General features: G+C 38.4%; 1 protein-coding gene across 5 annotated transcripts in view; it reads right to left on the bottom strand.

Moving 5' to 3' along the window:
• LOC134801471 (solute carrier family 41 member 1-like) overlaps nucleotides 1–13,967 on the bottom strand; it is an 86,995-nt gene that overhangs the window by 19,282 nt on the left and 53,746 nt on the right. For all 5 annotated transcript variants that reach the window (XM_063774073.1, XM_063774075.1, XM_063774072.1 and 2 more), the window contains 3 exons: nucleotides 12,193–12,317; nucleotides 5,229–5,333; nucleotides 4,259–4,325 (listed from right to left, as the gene is read on the bottom strand). In XM_063774073.1, coding sequence (XP_063630143.1) covers nucleotides 4,259–4,325; nucleotides 5,229–5,333; nucleotides 12,193–12,317 — 297 coding nt within the window. The remainder of the gene's footprint in view (nucleotides 1–4,258; nucleotides 4,326–5,228; nucleotides 5,334–12,192; nucleotides 12,318–13,967) is intronic.

Consider the following 13,967-nt stretch of genomic DNA (forward strand, 5'->3'; position numbering starts at 1 on the left):
TAAGTAATAAAGGAATTCGACCACTAGATAAATACGTATCGGCTATTATGGACTTCAGAGCACCCCGAACAATCTCGGAATTGCAAAGTTTTTTAGGACTCGTCAACTATGTAGGGAAGTGGATACCAAATATGGCCACAATTACTGAACCCCTGAAGGAATTATTAAGGCACAAGACAGGCAGAAATGCGGACATCCAAGAGCTCTGGAAGGAAAATCAGGAAACAGCATTTAACAATTTGAAAACGGCTTTGTCTAAAATACCTAATTTGGGATACTATAATGTTAAAAATAAAACAATGGTATTCGCAGATGCTAGTCCTGTGGGGCTCGGCGCGATCTTGGTACAAACAAGTGAAGCTGGTCCACGCATAATAGCTTACGGCAACAGAACCTTAACGGAGTGCGAGAGACGTTATTGCCAAACAGAAAAAGAAGCTTTAGCTCTGGTATGGGCAGTGGAGCACTTTCATATGTTTCTTTTTGGGAAAAGATTTGAACTCATAACCGATCATAAACCTTTAGAGGTGATATTCGGACCGAAAGCTAAACCATGTGCTCGTATCGAACGATGGATATTACGTCTACAGTCATACGACTTTCAAGTTATATATCGTCCAGGAAAAACCAACATTGCCGACTCCCTTTCCAGACTATGTAAGAACCTCGACGAACGGAACAGCAACACTAAAGGAAAAGATTTTGTACAAAACATAGTAGAACAGATAAGACCAGTAGCAATATCGCTACAAGAAATAGAAAGCAATTCTAAAGAGGACTCGGATATACAAAAAGTAAAGGCAGGCCTGTATGACTCCAAATGGGACCAACAAATAAAGAGTTACAAAATCTTAGAAAACGAGTTGTGTTTTTGTGGCGATATTCTTTTAAGGGGTAGTAAAATAATTATACCAAAAACATTGCGAGAAAAGGTTTTAGAAGCCGCCCACGAAGGCCATCCTGGAGTCGTTGGAATGAAAGCTAGGCTTAGAGCTAAAGTATGGTGGCCCAGGTACGACAAGGACGTTGAGAGACTGGTTAAGTCGTGTAAAGGATGCACCCTTGTTTCAGCGCCAAATCCCCCAAATCCGATCAAGAGAAGGGAATTGCCGACACACCCCTGGGTTGATATTGCAATTGATCTCTTAGGTCCTTTGCCGTCTGGGGATTACCTTCTGGTAGTAATCGACTACTATTCGCGGTATAAGGAAATAAAGGCTTGCCGCGATATATCAAGCAAGGCTATGATAGCTATATTGAAGGAAATGTTTAGTCGACTAGGATGTCCAATCACGATTACGGCGGACAACGGTAAACAGTTCGTTAGTCAGGAGTTCAGAGATTTTTGCCAAAATAATGACATCCATTTGTTCAACACTATCCCTTACTGGCCCCAGCAAAATGGAGAGGTGGAACGTCAGAACAGAGACATTATTAAACGTTTAAAGATAAGTCAAATTGACAAAAAGAACTGGAAAGATTCGCTCTTGGAATATCTGACTATGTATAATAGTACTCCCCATACGACAACGGGAAAGACGCCAGCGGAATTATTTTTCCAACGGAAATTTAGAGACAAGATACCGATGATAGATACGTTTGAATATAATTATAAAGACCAAGATATGGACGTCAGAGACAGGGACAGAGAGCAAAAAGAAAAAGGAAAAGAGTACGCGAACAAGAAGAGAAGAGTTGAGGATGGAAACATAAAAGTAGGGGATGAGGTTTATGTTAAAAATATGAATAAGACAAATAAGTTAGCTCCAAATTATGAGCCAACCCCTCACACTGTAGTATCTTGTAAAGGCGGAGATGTAAACATTGAAAATAACGAAACTGGACAAAGACTGAGAAGAAACATGATGCATTTAAAAAAGGTCGAAGGACAATGGAAAATCTTGGACGAAGAGACGACAGAGACGAATGATGGCGAATCAGATAATTAAATATATATCTTAAAATTTAATAAGGGATAAGAGGAAGACGTGAAGTAATGCTAATGCATGAAGCGCAAAAATATTGCTAAATATATACATAAATAAAGTGAAGTATAAAAGTACTAAGGAAGTTAACGAAGCAGGAAGTAGTTGTGTTAAAGTAATGATTAAAAAAATAAATAATGATGATTATTGAAATTACTGTTTTATTTAATTATCCAAAAATATTAATACAACAAACTTAACAATAAGGAAGGGATGTAGTATACGTGCGAAAGAGATGCGTATATCTGTCGTCTCCTGCGCACGAACACGGACTCTACGCGCGTGCAAGCGCGCAGTGGTATTTGAGATACGGAAGCCGAGTCACGTCGCGTAGCGTAGCCGAGGAGCCGATATTCATTATTATATTATTGTGTAGTGGAACTAGTGGATACAGTTGAAGAAGCGAACACTACAGTCATAAAACTGAAACCGTTAACTTTTCAGGGTTTTCGTAACATTATTCTTTAGAGGACCTAACCTAGGTTAGGTTAGGTTTGTTTTATGGCAATCCTGAAAAGTTACGCGTTTCTGAGAAAAACTAATTATGACTAACGAAAATTCGGACAAACAATACATTATGACTTAAAACTATTTGGGGAACAATAGAGACCCGTGGTAGGCCCTTAGATGGGAGAGGCCGATGTGCTCAATACCTGAACACACACTCTGACGAGTCTAACGTATTGACAATACAGGCGTTTTCAGATATTTGTGAGAACCTTGGCCGCTCCGATATATCTGATGGCGACTGTTGATTGGGTATTATCGAACCCAGACGATTGCTATTTAATAGTTTCGTCAAATTATCACATATAGATATTTATTTACTTATTAATATTTTCCCCAGGCCGTTGTAATGAATTTAATGGACCACACCAGATTTCCATCTTGCAGTCTAGGTGAATTTACAGGAGAATCGTTCAAAGATATCATTTACTTTACGATAATATTGTCTTACTTTACTTTAAACGTGTATACTACTTCGCCAACCACTAATGTTCGGGGTAAGTCCGGCGCATCATCGTCAACAATGGGGCAATTATGCGCAATTACCTATCGTGCAATCTTTGACTCATCAAATGACAGATTTTTATCGCCAGAGCACTTGGAGGCACAGAGTAGAACGGCGGAGGCGCTATACAAAGAATCAAAAGAATGTAAATAAAAATAAACTGGTATTAACCTTTTCGACGCCAATGACCGATATATCCGCCCCGCAGGTTCAACGCCAAAGACCGATTAATCGGTCACAGACCATAGAGCAACATAGACCTACGTGCATATGCATAAAGTTCAATTTCAGTTTTGACACTTCGGTGACGTGGCGTCCGAATGACAGCTTTCGTGTTTGACACGGCGTCGAAAAGGTTAATCAAGCAAAAGGAATTCGGAAGATGTAAACTAGATGTAAATAATCAATATTTAGCATTATACATACAGGGTGAAATTTTAACCACCAGCCAAACTCTGCGTAGTGACTTTATAATTCCGGCTGATGCAGCATGGCAGTGCTGCCGTGTCAAGCCAAACTCACGTATCTGGCCAAATGGCCATTTCTAGAAAAACGACGTTAAAGTGCCACTGTGGTAACAGTATGCTGAGGTGTATGGCCGAGCGTCTTGACTGCCCGTTTAGTAAACTATTGGCTTCATGTCACCATCGAGAGCGACAAGTAGTCTAAAAAGTCCAATAGGTATTGTATTTTTATGTTTTATTTATACTTCTTGGCATTTTTCTTTTTGTACCTACACTAACCTTTTTTACTTTTGGATTATTATGTTCCAATCCAGAACTAAATGCTACTGTACATTTATTGAAAACTATACGAGTATGTGAGGTGTGCCATAAAGAGTATTGTATTGTAAATGAAGACTCTGTGGCTAGCAACGCTGTGACGCCTCGCCTGTGACATTGTTATCGACGTGGTAGCGACTAACAATTACGAGGGCCTTGAACGTGTTGTGTTTGAAAATATTGAAAACTGTCATCATTGTAAACAAACATTATCAACCACAACTTAACAACGTTATCAACTTAGAGGATATAACCAAACGGAGTAGCCATTAACAGGCGTTCCCGTCTGTCGAAAATAGGCGGCCAATGGTCATACACATTGTATGGACTGATGTTTATCTGACATGGCTATTTTTACGTTACGTATACATTTGACGTGCCCTCCCCCGAAAAAAATCGGCAGACTGTTTTGTACTGACAAGATCTGCTGGACCCAGTATATTTCCTTAATTACGTGAAAGGGATGTAAATGTAAATACCTTTAAGTCCAGAGAGAGATGGCACCAACACGAATATAGCTGACACGTTCAAAAACACTTCCCAGTTCTGAAATGAAAAAAGTACATTTAAACTTACTGAAGGAAACATATACATTTTGATATTTTTTATTGTTGCAATCATAGATTTATTAGGTACCTAAGTAGTTAAGTTAAACAAAGAGGAATAGTCGAGTTCTTTAATCGCAGAAAAAAAACTTTTGCTAAAAATTCACCTCCCGCTAGACGCAGATCAGATTATTTTAATGTAGTTAATACTGATTTGATTGAATTTTATTGTAATTCTTTATTTAATATTAACTGCACAATACATAATATGTCAAATAGAGAATTTAATGCCGTAGGCATTCTCTGACTGTCAACCAAAAGACTAAAACCATAAACATTAATAGGCGCAGGCGCAGGCGTCTTGTAACAAGGCGAAAAACGTAAACATATCTTTGACGTCGGCTGTACCTACTAGTGACCTACTATGAATGAGCATATGACTAAGGTCCACTTGCACCATTCTACTAACCCTAGGTTAACCGGTTAAACCTGGAGTTACCATGGTTACCAGTACAATTTGACACTAGGTTAACGGTTTAACCGCTTAACCCCGGGTTATTGGGATGGTGCAAGTGGGCCTAAGGAGAAGAAAATGACGACCGGCCTGGCCTTGTCGGTAGTGACCATGCCTCCTGCCTATGAAGTCCTGGGTTCGAATACCGGAAAAGGCATTTATTTGTGTGATGAGCACAGATATTTGTTCCCAAGTCATGAGTGTTTTCATGCTCATGTGTTTTCAGTCATGGGTTCACAATCTTACGGTGTCATATATAAATCGTTGTCAGTCCAAGACGCAAGCCATTTTGGACTGTGCATCATTGTTGTCCACCATTTTCCTTCTCCTTCTGTAGGATAACTACTCTGCCATTCAAGAGCATACGACTAAGAAGAAAGGATGTCTTACCCTGACATGCCCCAGCACGATACCGGCCCCGATGGTGCCGCAGCCGGCGATGAAGAACGGCACCGCCACCTGCATCATTGTCGTCCACCATTTTTCCTCCTTTTTCTGTAATCAAACAAAGGAAGCGGTTAGTTGACTTACACAAAATAACTCCAATGTTCCACTAGACTTATATCGACCGGGACAATACAAAAGGTAATCACGGTTCATATCCCGGTCGATATAAATCTAGTGAAACCAGGGATCGGAACCGGTTTTTCGCAAAAACTTAGATATAACCATATTTTTCGAATAATGTAGGACTCAGTTGTGTTTTAGGTAACGATTATTAGATTGCCCAATTAGAAATGAAGTAATTAATAACGAAGAACGTAAAAATACCGTTTTCGTTCCCATACAAAAAATACCGGTATCCGATCCCTGAGTGAAACTAACCGTGAATCATTCAAAACCGTAACTCCAATGTTTCTGATAGTATGACTGCTATGCTACCCTCCTAAGCTAAAAGGACGTATTTTCAATGAAAATTTTATGCAAAAATGTACCTGACAATCTTAATCTGAAAGTTCCATTTTCAAATTCACTTGCTTTTGAAATACCGCGTTTTAGCTTAGGAGGGCAGTATGGAGGCCTAGCCCATTTTCTCCCGGTCTGGGGAGCCATTGGGGGATATTTGGGACTCCCTCCTGCAGCCATCCTCTCCTATATTGAGAGGGGGAAAGGAGGTATACCCACTAAAAGCCACTCCGGCGTCACCCTTCTTACCGTTTTGAACTAGTCTAGCGTGGAGGCCTCGTTCTAAAAGACTATACTAGCAGAGTATAAGAAATGAACGTTCTTGTATGGTGTACCTAACCTATGAATTTACTGACATAAAAACAACGCATTTTGAATTTTTCTGTAAAAAATTAAAGTTCTCTGAAAAGGACTCAATTCAAGACTCGAGTCTCTAACAAGTTGAAAAGATCTCGAGTTTCGACTTAATTATAAGAGTGAAAAACTGAGTCTTAAAGCAGAGGACTCAACTCGAGTCTTCACTAACACTATGGGTACTTAGATCAAGTGGTATATATCATCAGCATTATAACAGCGTACGTTATCACAAAATTCCATTACTATTCACTGTTAAGTGCAATGCACTTCAACAATCGACCAAAACATCGACGTTTACTTCCGTCATTATTTTCACAAACATTAACCGCACAATGAAAATCTAATACCTACGCGGCAAGGCGGTTTAAAAACTGTCATTTCCTGCACTTATGCCATTACCTCATTATCATCATTACATTGGTGGATTGTCATTAGAGCGTTTACAGGGCGAACAGGAGTTTACTGTTATAGTTGTTTAACACTTTTTGCACGTGTTTTTAGGGTTCGGTATTACCCAAAGGGTAAAACGGGACCCTATTACTAAGACTCCGCTGCCCGTCCGTCCGTCCGTCTGTCACCAGGCTGTATCTCACGAACCGTGATAGCTAGAGAGTTTTTTTTTACAGATGATGTATTTATGTTGCCGTAAGAACAAATACTAAAAACAGAATAAAATAAAGATTGAAGTGGGGCTCCCATACAACAAACGTGATTTTTGACCGAAGTTAAACAACGTCGGGCGGGGTCAGTACTTGGATGGGTGACCGTTTTTATAGATAATGGTACGGAACCCTTCGTGTGCGAGTCCGACTCGCACTTGGCCGGTTTTTTTAAGGAAGATGAGAAACTGCGTGTGACAAAAGAGGCACGCAAAGTTGTTCTTTTTAGGGTTCCGTACCCAAAGGGTATAAACGGGACCCTACTACTAAGACTCCACTGTCCGTCTGTCTGTCTATCAGTCTATCCATCTGTCTGTCTGTCCATCTGTCTGTCTGTCACCAGGCTGTATCTCATGAACCGTGATAGCTAGGCAGTTGAAATTATCACAGATGAGATGATGTATTTCTGTTGCCACTATATCAAAAAATACTAAAAAGTACGGAACCCTCGGTGGGTGAGTCCGACACGCACTTGGCCGGTTTTTTTAAGGAAGATGACAATACAGACTGATTGTCGTTCGTAGACAATGATTATGATTTGATCTGAAAATCTCAGAACTAATAGGATGTCGTTTTCCCTAGTTCATACTAATGTTCCATATCGAAAAAACAACACAACGAGTTTAAGCTCATTAGAAAGATCTCGAGAAGTAGATTTGTAAAAAATGAGAAGTATTTTTTGACAATAACTTGTTGAAATGTCTATTATCTTTCAAACACAAGAGTATAATTAGTATTCCTAATCTAATGAGGAATCAGGGTGCGTTTCTATTGTCAAGGGGCCCACAGATTACCAGTTCGCCGGACGATATCAGCCTGTCAGTTAAACGCAGAAGATGACAGCTGACATCGTCCGGCGAACTGGTAATCCGTGGGCCCCTTTAAAACAACTAAGCTAATAACATTTCAAAGCATTTTTGTTGTTTTAATAAACATATATTTGATGAAGAAGGAAAGGAGTTATATTCGTCTTTATTAAGGTATAATAAACAAAAGCAAAATCAACTAGTATCCTTATCTTTCCATCAATAAAACAGTCTATTGTAGACACACTTAACACACATTCTTCATGCGATTGCTCAACGGTAGTATATCAAGGGTTTGCCAAGCACTTCATTTCACTATATCGCTATCGACACGTCACAATCTGTTATCACTTATCTCGGAATTACTCGCACTTTGCCAGACATTCATTGTTATACGAGTCACTGTTTCACTTTTTTATAATCTTTTTCATAATTTTCTGTTAAAATTATGTAAAACCAACCAACTATAATCCAATGCTACAAATATGGTCCACAATCCACAAGTTCAATATTAAATGAATACCAATGTTATTTTAGTATTTTCTAGGTGTTTTTCTAGATGGTTCCAGGCTAAGCGGCCGCTCAGCCTGACTAATTTAGCTCGAGGCAGGAATTCGCGGATTCAAATCCCGGTAAACGCGTGACAATGTTGATTGTAAACTTAGAGATAGAATAAAACTGGAGGACATTAGAAAGAGAACAAAAATAATCGATGTAAATTAAAGGAAGGAGAAGGAAGTGGACAGGCCACATGCTCCGACACAAAAGAGAAAAATGGTTAAAAGACCTCACAACATGGTACCCAAGAGACGGAAAAAGGAATGATGGTGGATAAAAAATGAGATGGGAAGACGAGTTCAGGCAGGTGGCTGGAGCCTTGCGGAGAAGACAGGCTCTGGACAGGGACGCGTGAAGGAATATGGGAGAGGCCTACGCCAAGGGCAACCAGACAAAACGTCAGCGGAGACAGGCTAGCAGTAAGCAGTGAGTAAGCAGTCTTAAGACGCGTGATGAAGATGAACATAGACTTTTGTTCTTGAGATTAATGTTTTGTATGTACATACCTGTCTATCAATCTATTGTTTATGGATGTCTGGATGTAGGTTTGTATAATATTATCCTATAATCTATAATACTTACAACGCGTATTACAAACGTGTGTTCCGTTCTTTCTTCCATTTACAACTACGAATATTACTTGAGGATTTTGGCAAATCTTTCAATTGGTGTAGGTAATCTTAATCTTATCATGAAGTAGATTAATAACGGATATGAATTGAATTTTTTTTTTGAGATATGCATCAATTCGTAGAATTATGTACGATTTCCACAGACCAAATCAACTCTATTTCCTACACTACAGGTTCAAATTTCAATGGCAAATTTTGGATTTTTCATTTGTATGGCTGGGAGGATAGATTGTTTTTACGATTCAGTAGTTAATGAAATATTGAACCTGTTAACCATAGTCATATGTGCATTGCTGGACTATTGCTGGGTCATTTTACGGCATACAATTTTAACAGAAAAATATAAAAAAATGCAGAAAAGCGAAACAACGACTCGATAGTATAACAATTAGACGAACCGGTCTGGCCTAGTGGGTAGTGACCCTGCCTGTGAAGCCGATGGTTCTGGGTTCGAATCCCGGTAAGGGCATTTATTTGTGATGAGCAAAGCTATTTGTTCCTGAGTCATGGGTGTTTTCTATGTATATAAGTATGTATTTATCTATATAAGTATGCATATCGTCGCCTAGCATCACCCATAGTACAAGCTTTGCTTAGTTTGGGGCTAGGTTAATCGGTGTAAGATGTCCCCAAATATTTATTTATATATTTAATTAATATTGGCAAAGTGCGAGTCATTCCGGGATAAGTGATAATTTGTGACGTATCGATAGCGATATAGTGAAATGGAGTGCTTGACAAACCCTTGATATACTACTGTTGAGCAATCGCATGAAGAATGTGTGTTAAGTGTGTCTACAATAGACTGTTTTATTGATAGAAAGATAAGGATATTTGCTGATTTTGCTTTTGTTTATTATATTCCTTAATAAAGACGAATATAACTCCTACAAAACCGTACTTAACATCGGAAATGCGCACAAGGAAAATAGGAAATAATGCAAATGTAAGGGGAAAAGTCCTTAGAAAACATTGTTGATAACCATCATCCATCTATCACAAAGTTAAAGGTCAAAATACACTTTGAAGTATTGAATAGTCTAGTATAAATAAAAGACAAAATAATAAATTATCAAAAAAATGGTAATACTTGACGGCGCCCGGGCCTCGCGGCCTGACTACGCCACAGAATAAATAATAGTACTAGGTACAGAAGACTCACTCTCTAACAAAACGCGTCTGTTACGATCAGCACAGATATGACCGGTGGCGACAGCGCCACGCGCGGCTTATGGCAAGCCCCAAAATTGGGGCCGAACGGATGTACTTTTAGCTACCTGTAGCAAAGCGACGAAATCGCGGAGTGAGCCACGCCTGACTACGGGTAGGATTCTACATCCGATATCGGATCAGACAATGTGAAAACGCTCGGATCATTCTTGTAATAATCGTCGTACTTGCATATAATATAAGGGGATATTACTGCAATATTTTGCCGCCAGAGTGCTGCACTACCGACTCAGTAAATTCATAGATTAACTTATACATACTGTGCCTTAAACTGTTTTTTGACAAGTTTTCACAGACAATAAAATATGACATTGATGCATCAAGGCGGTTTGTTAACAAGGGCCTACCGGTAAACGCGAAAATCGAAATTTAGTTATCTGCCTCTTTATCGCTCGAATATGCAAGAGTGATAGAGAGATTAGATAACGAAATTTCGATTTTCTTGTTTCGCGGTAGGCCATGTGATTGACGTGACGTGTGATGTGTCAATGTGATTTGTTTACTGTATGTGCCACAAAGGTGCCACCTACGCAGAGCTTTGCCTAATATTCCCTATTGTCACTCTGGTTAGCATGTGAATTGCCTTAATGATGTTGAGATACCCTCATGTTCAAGTTCGTGTATAAAACAAAGGTAAACCAATTAGTTACGGTACTTATGATAACACTGATCGTTACGACCGTGTTAACTAACTGCTTAGTTTTAAGATACTATGAGCATAATTAAAATGCATTGAAAACATAGCTATTAAATGAACCGTAGCTGCCATAAAATAATAGACTAATGAATTAAAAAAAATTGCATTATACGATACTAAATAGCTTTTTTTACAATTTTTTTTTGTTAAGTATGTACAGATTTATCATAGCCGTAATTTTTAACGTTTATATCTTCTTTAAGAGTAAAAATTATGAAAGAGCCCAATTAGCGATAATAGTTATATGTATTATTTTCTTTTAATCAAAATAAAAAACCAAAATATAAATTATATATACAGAGGATTTTGAAATTATAATGTGTAAGATCCTGGTCCAAACGTACTCATAAAAGTTTTTTTGATATACTTATGGAATTGAAAGATTTAATAACTATATTATTAATTTTAATAATTATTTATTCATTCATTTCTAAATTATATTTGTTAGGTACCTATGTCTAGAGTCTATAGTCTGTATTTTCAGGTATTTAAATAAAAGTAAACAAAATATACCCTCAAATGGCTCCTTAAGCCAGTACCTACATGATCAAATAATGTAGGTTAAAGTCAGGTCGTTCAGTGACAGATCCAGGTGGTTTTGTATTTGATTGGTTAATCAATAAATTTTATTACTACCCGAAAATGTACAAATTAATTGTTAACTTTTATTTAAATACCATAAGATACAGAGTATAGATATGGGTATTTTTTATTGCACACAAAAATTTGTCCTCGTAATTATTCTTTAACATCAATCACCAGTTCTTCTCATTGACCTCTGAATGATCACAATCTCGCCTCACGACACGGATCACACGGCCAAATAAAGCCAGGTCATCTTAATGATCTCAGTATCTAATCGTAAAGTCAGGTCATCGCAATGATCTATCTAATCACATAGTCGGATTGCTTTAAAAATTACTTGATCAGTCACGCAGTTACGTGATTCGCGGTTCGGTAAATATACTCATTAGGTAAGAAAATTGGTCTTTTTGTATAGATTTTTTCACATATGTGACTCGAACCTATTATTATTATCATTGGGCAAGTTGATATACCCTTGAGTACATGTATACAGAAATAGGGAACTGCGCTGCGGGATATTATTTCGTATTTTTAAAATGCATTCTAACGTAGGAATAGTGTTTTTTTAGGGCTCCAAAGTATAACTCAGAACTGACTGCGCCTGGGAACTTCTGTGATTGCAGTTAGTACCAGGGTGCGAAACTCCTGAGTTCGACCAAACTCGGCTCCGCTCGGCTCATCATTGCTCCGAGCAATTATTAGGGTTGACACAACTTGACGTCCCTTTGCGTGCACGACCACAGATAAGATAATGGCTTGAATTTTGACAACCCTAAATAGCCGAAAGGGATAGTGCCATATGAAAGGGACAGCATGATTCGACCCTAAACCGCTGTCAAACTTCGGTTTTGTAGGAAGTTTCCTTTCTGTACGGTAGTACTATTATTTATTCTGTGACGGTACAACATATATGTAGGTACTCACGCCAGAAAGTGGTTGTTTCTCTGCGTCTGCCTCTGTAATCTTTTTGTCCGGCGGATCCCCCGGGCAGAGGTCCCCGTTGCTGTTTATAGACCCCATCGTGACCCCTGTGTCTGCCAGTTTCTCATCTGTCGACAAAACAATTGAAGTTCAGTTTAATATTGCTAATTATTTAATATTGCTCGAAGTTGGAAGAGAAAAAAATCATAACCCTCCTTTTGCGTTGCCGTAGTCGGGTAAAAATAAGAAAACACAGGTGCTCAAGGTCTAAAAAATATAGGCATTGTAAATTGATATTGGTTAAGATAAAGATAGTCTATTATTCAATTTGGCATTATTACAATGCGTTTATGAACTTCAATAAAGCTACACCGGCTCCAACCCTACACCTCTGCCTCGAAAAGATTTAAATCCCCCCTCAATTGGAGTAGGAGAGTATCCCAATATGGGACCGGTAACAAACTTGTAACATAGATACCCTATATTTTGGACATATTCTGTTTTATCTACTTTGTAATAAAAAAAACAGACCGGTTCTATGCATTATTAAACAATGTAAAAGACACGTAGATACACGGTAAATCATTAAGTATAGTTTTTAGTATTTGTTGTTATAGCGGCAACAGAACAACATCATCTGTAAAAATTTCAACTGTCTAGCTATTCCGGTCGATATAAGTCTAGTATATAGGTACGCAGTGTTTAAAACAACATTTTATTTTTCTTGTATAAGTGTATTTATGCACAACATCTAGTTTAACAACTTAGCATAACACCAACTTTTCAATACACTGTATAATATAGTAACTTCTCATCAACCGCGGGTTTACGGGTTATAAGTGACCCATCAATAGATAATAAATTATATGTTCCTATTGTCTATTGTCTATTGTCAAATCAAGTGGACAGTGAATCAGTGATTTATGATGCCACATGATTCATAAAGTAATAAACACTTGAGATACGCTGAGATGAGATAAGACCGACAGAAGATGACAGAAACCGAAAACTGATTGATCTTAATAAGTATTTAGATTATAATAACTTTAACCGGTTTCTTTAAGAAAGTTACGTAATGCAAGCTCAGGAATGTACCCTTGAAAATAACGGACTTTAAAAAAACCGCAAGTGCGAGTCGGACTCGCCCACCGAGGGCTCCGTACTTTTTAGTATTTGTTGTTATAGCGGCAACCTGTGAAAATTTAGCCTAGCTATCACGGTTCATGAGATACAGCCTGGTGACAGACAAACGGACAGACGGATAGCGGAGTCTTAGTAATAGTGTCCCGTTATTACCCTTTGGGTACGGAACCCTAAAAGAAAGACTGTGTAGAAATACATAGTACCGAATATAGAAATAGTTATCAGTTAGGGGGCCCACTGATTAACAGTCCGATTGACAGGCCGATACCGTCCGGCGGACTGTTAATCAGTGGGCCCCTTTATGTATAAGTAGGTACTTTGTCTATTTCGTGGGTTTTTAAAAGTAATTTAAGTGCGAGTTTATACATATACTAGTAAGTATAGGGACTGCAGTTTCAGTTTCCATAGGATCCGCTTACCGCCAAGGTATCTTAAGTTTCTTTGCTATGAAAAAAAGAAAACTTGAACCGTTTGATGACTCATAGGGTCTGTGCGGAAAGAGAAGAGTCGTAGAATGTATGGGCTCCCCTACATTTCACGACTCTACTCTTTCCGCACAGACTCTACACGTAACGGAGGTGCTTAACACATTGACTCTGAACCATAATAGTAAGGTTTTTTAATCAAACGTTCGT

Source organism: Cydia splendana, chromosome 22, assembly GCF_910591565.1.
Source record: "Cydia splendana chromosome 22, ilCydSple1.2, whole genome shotgun sequence".
Lineage (NCBI taxonomy): Eukaryota > Metazoa > Arthropoda > Insecta > Lepidoptera > Tortricidae > Cydia > Cydia splendana.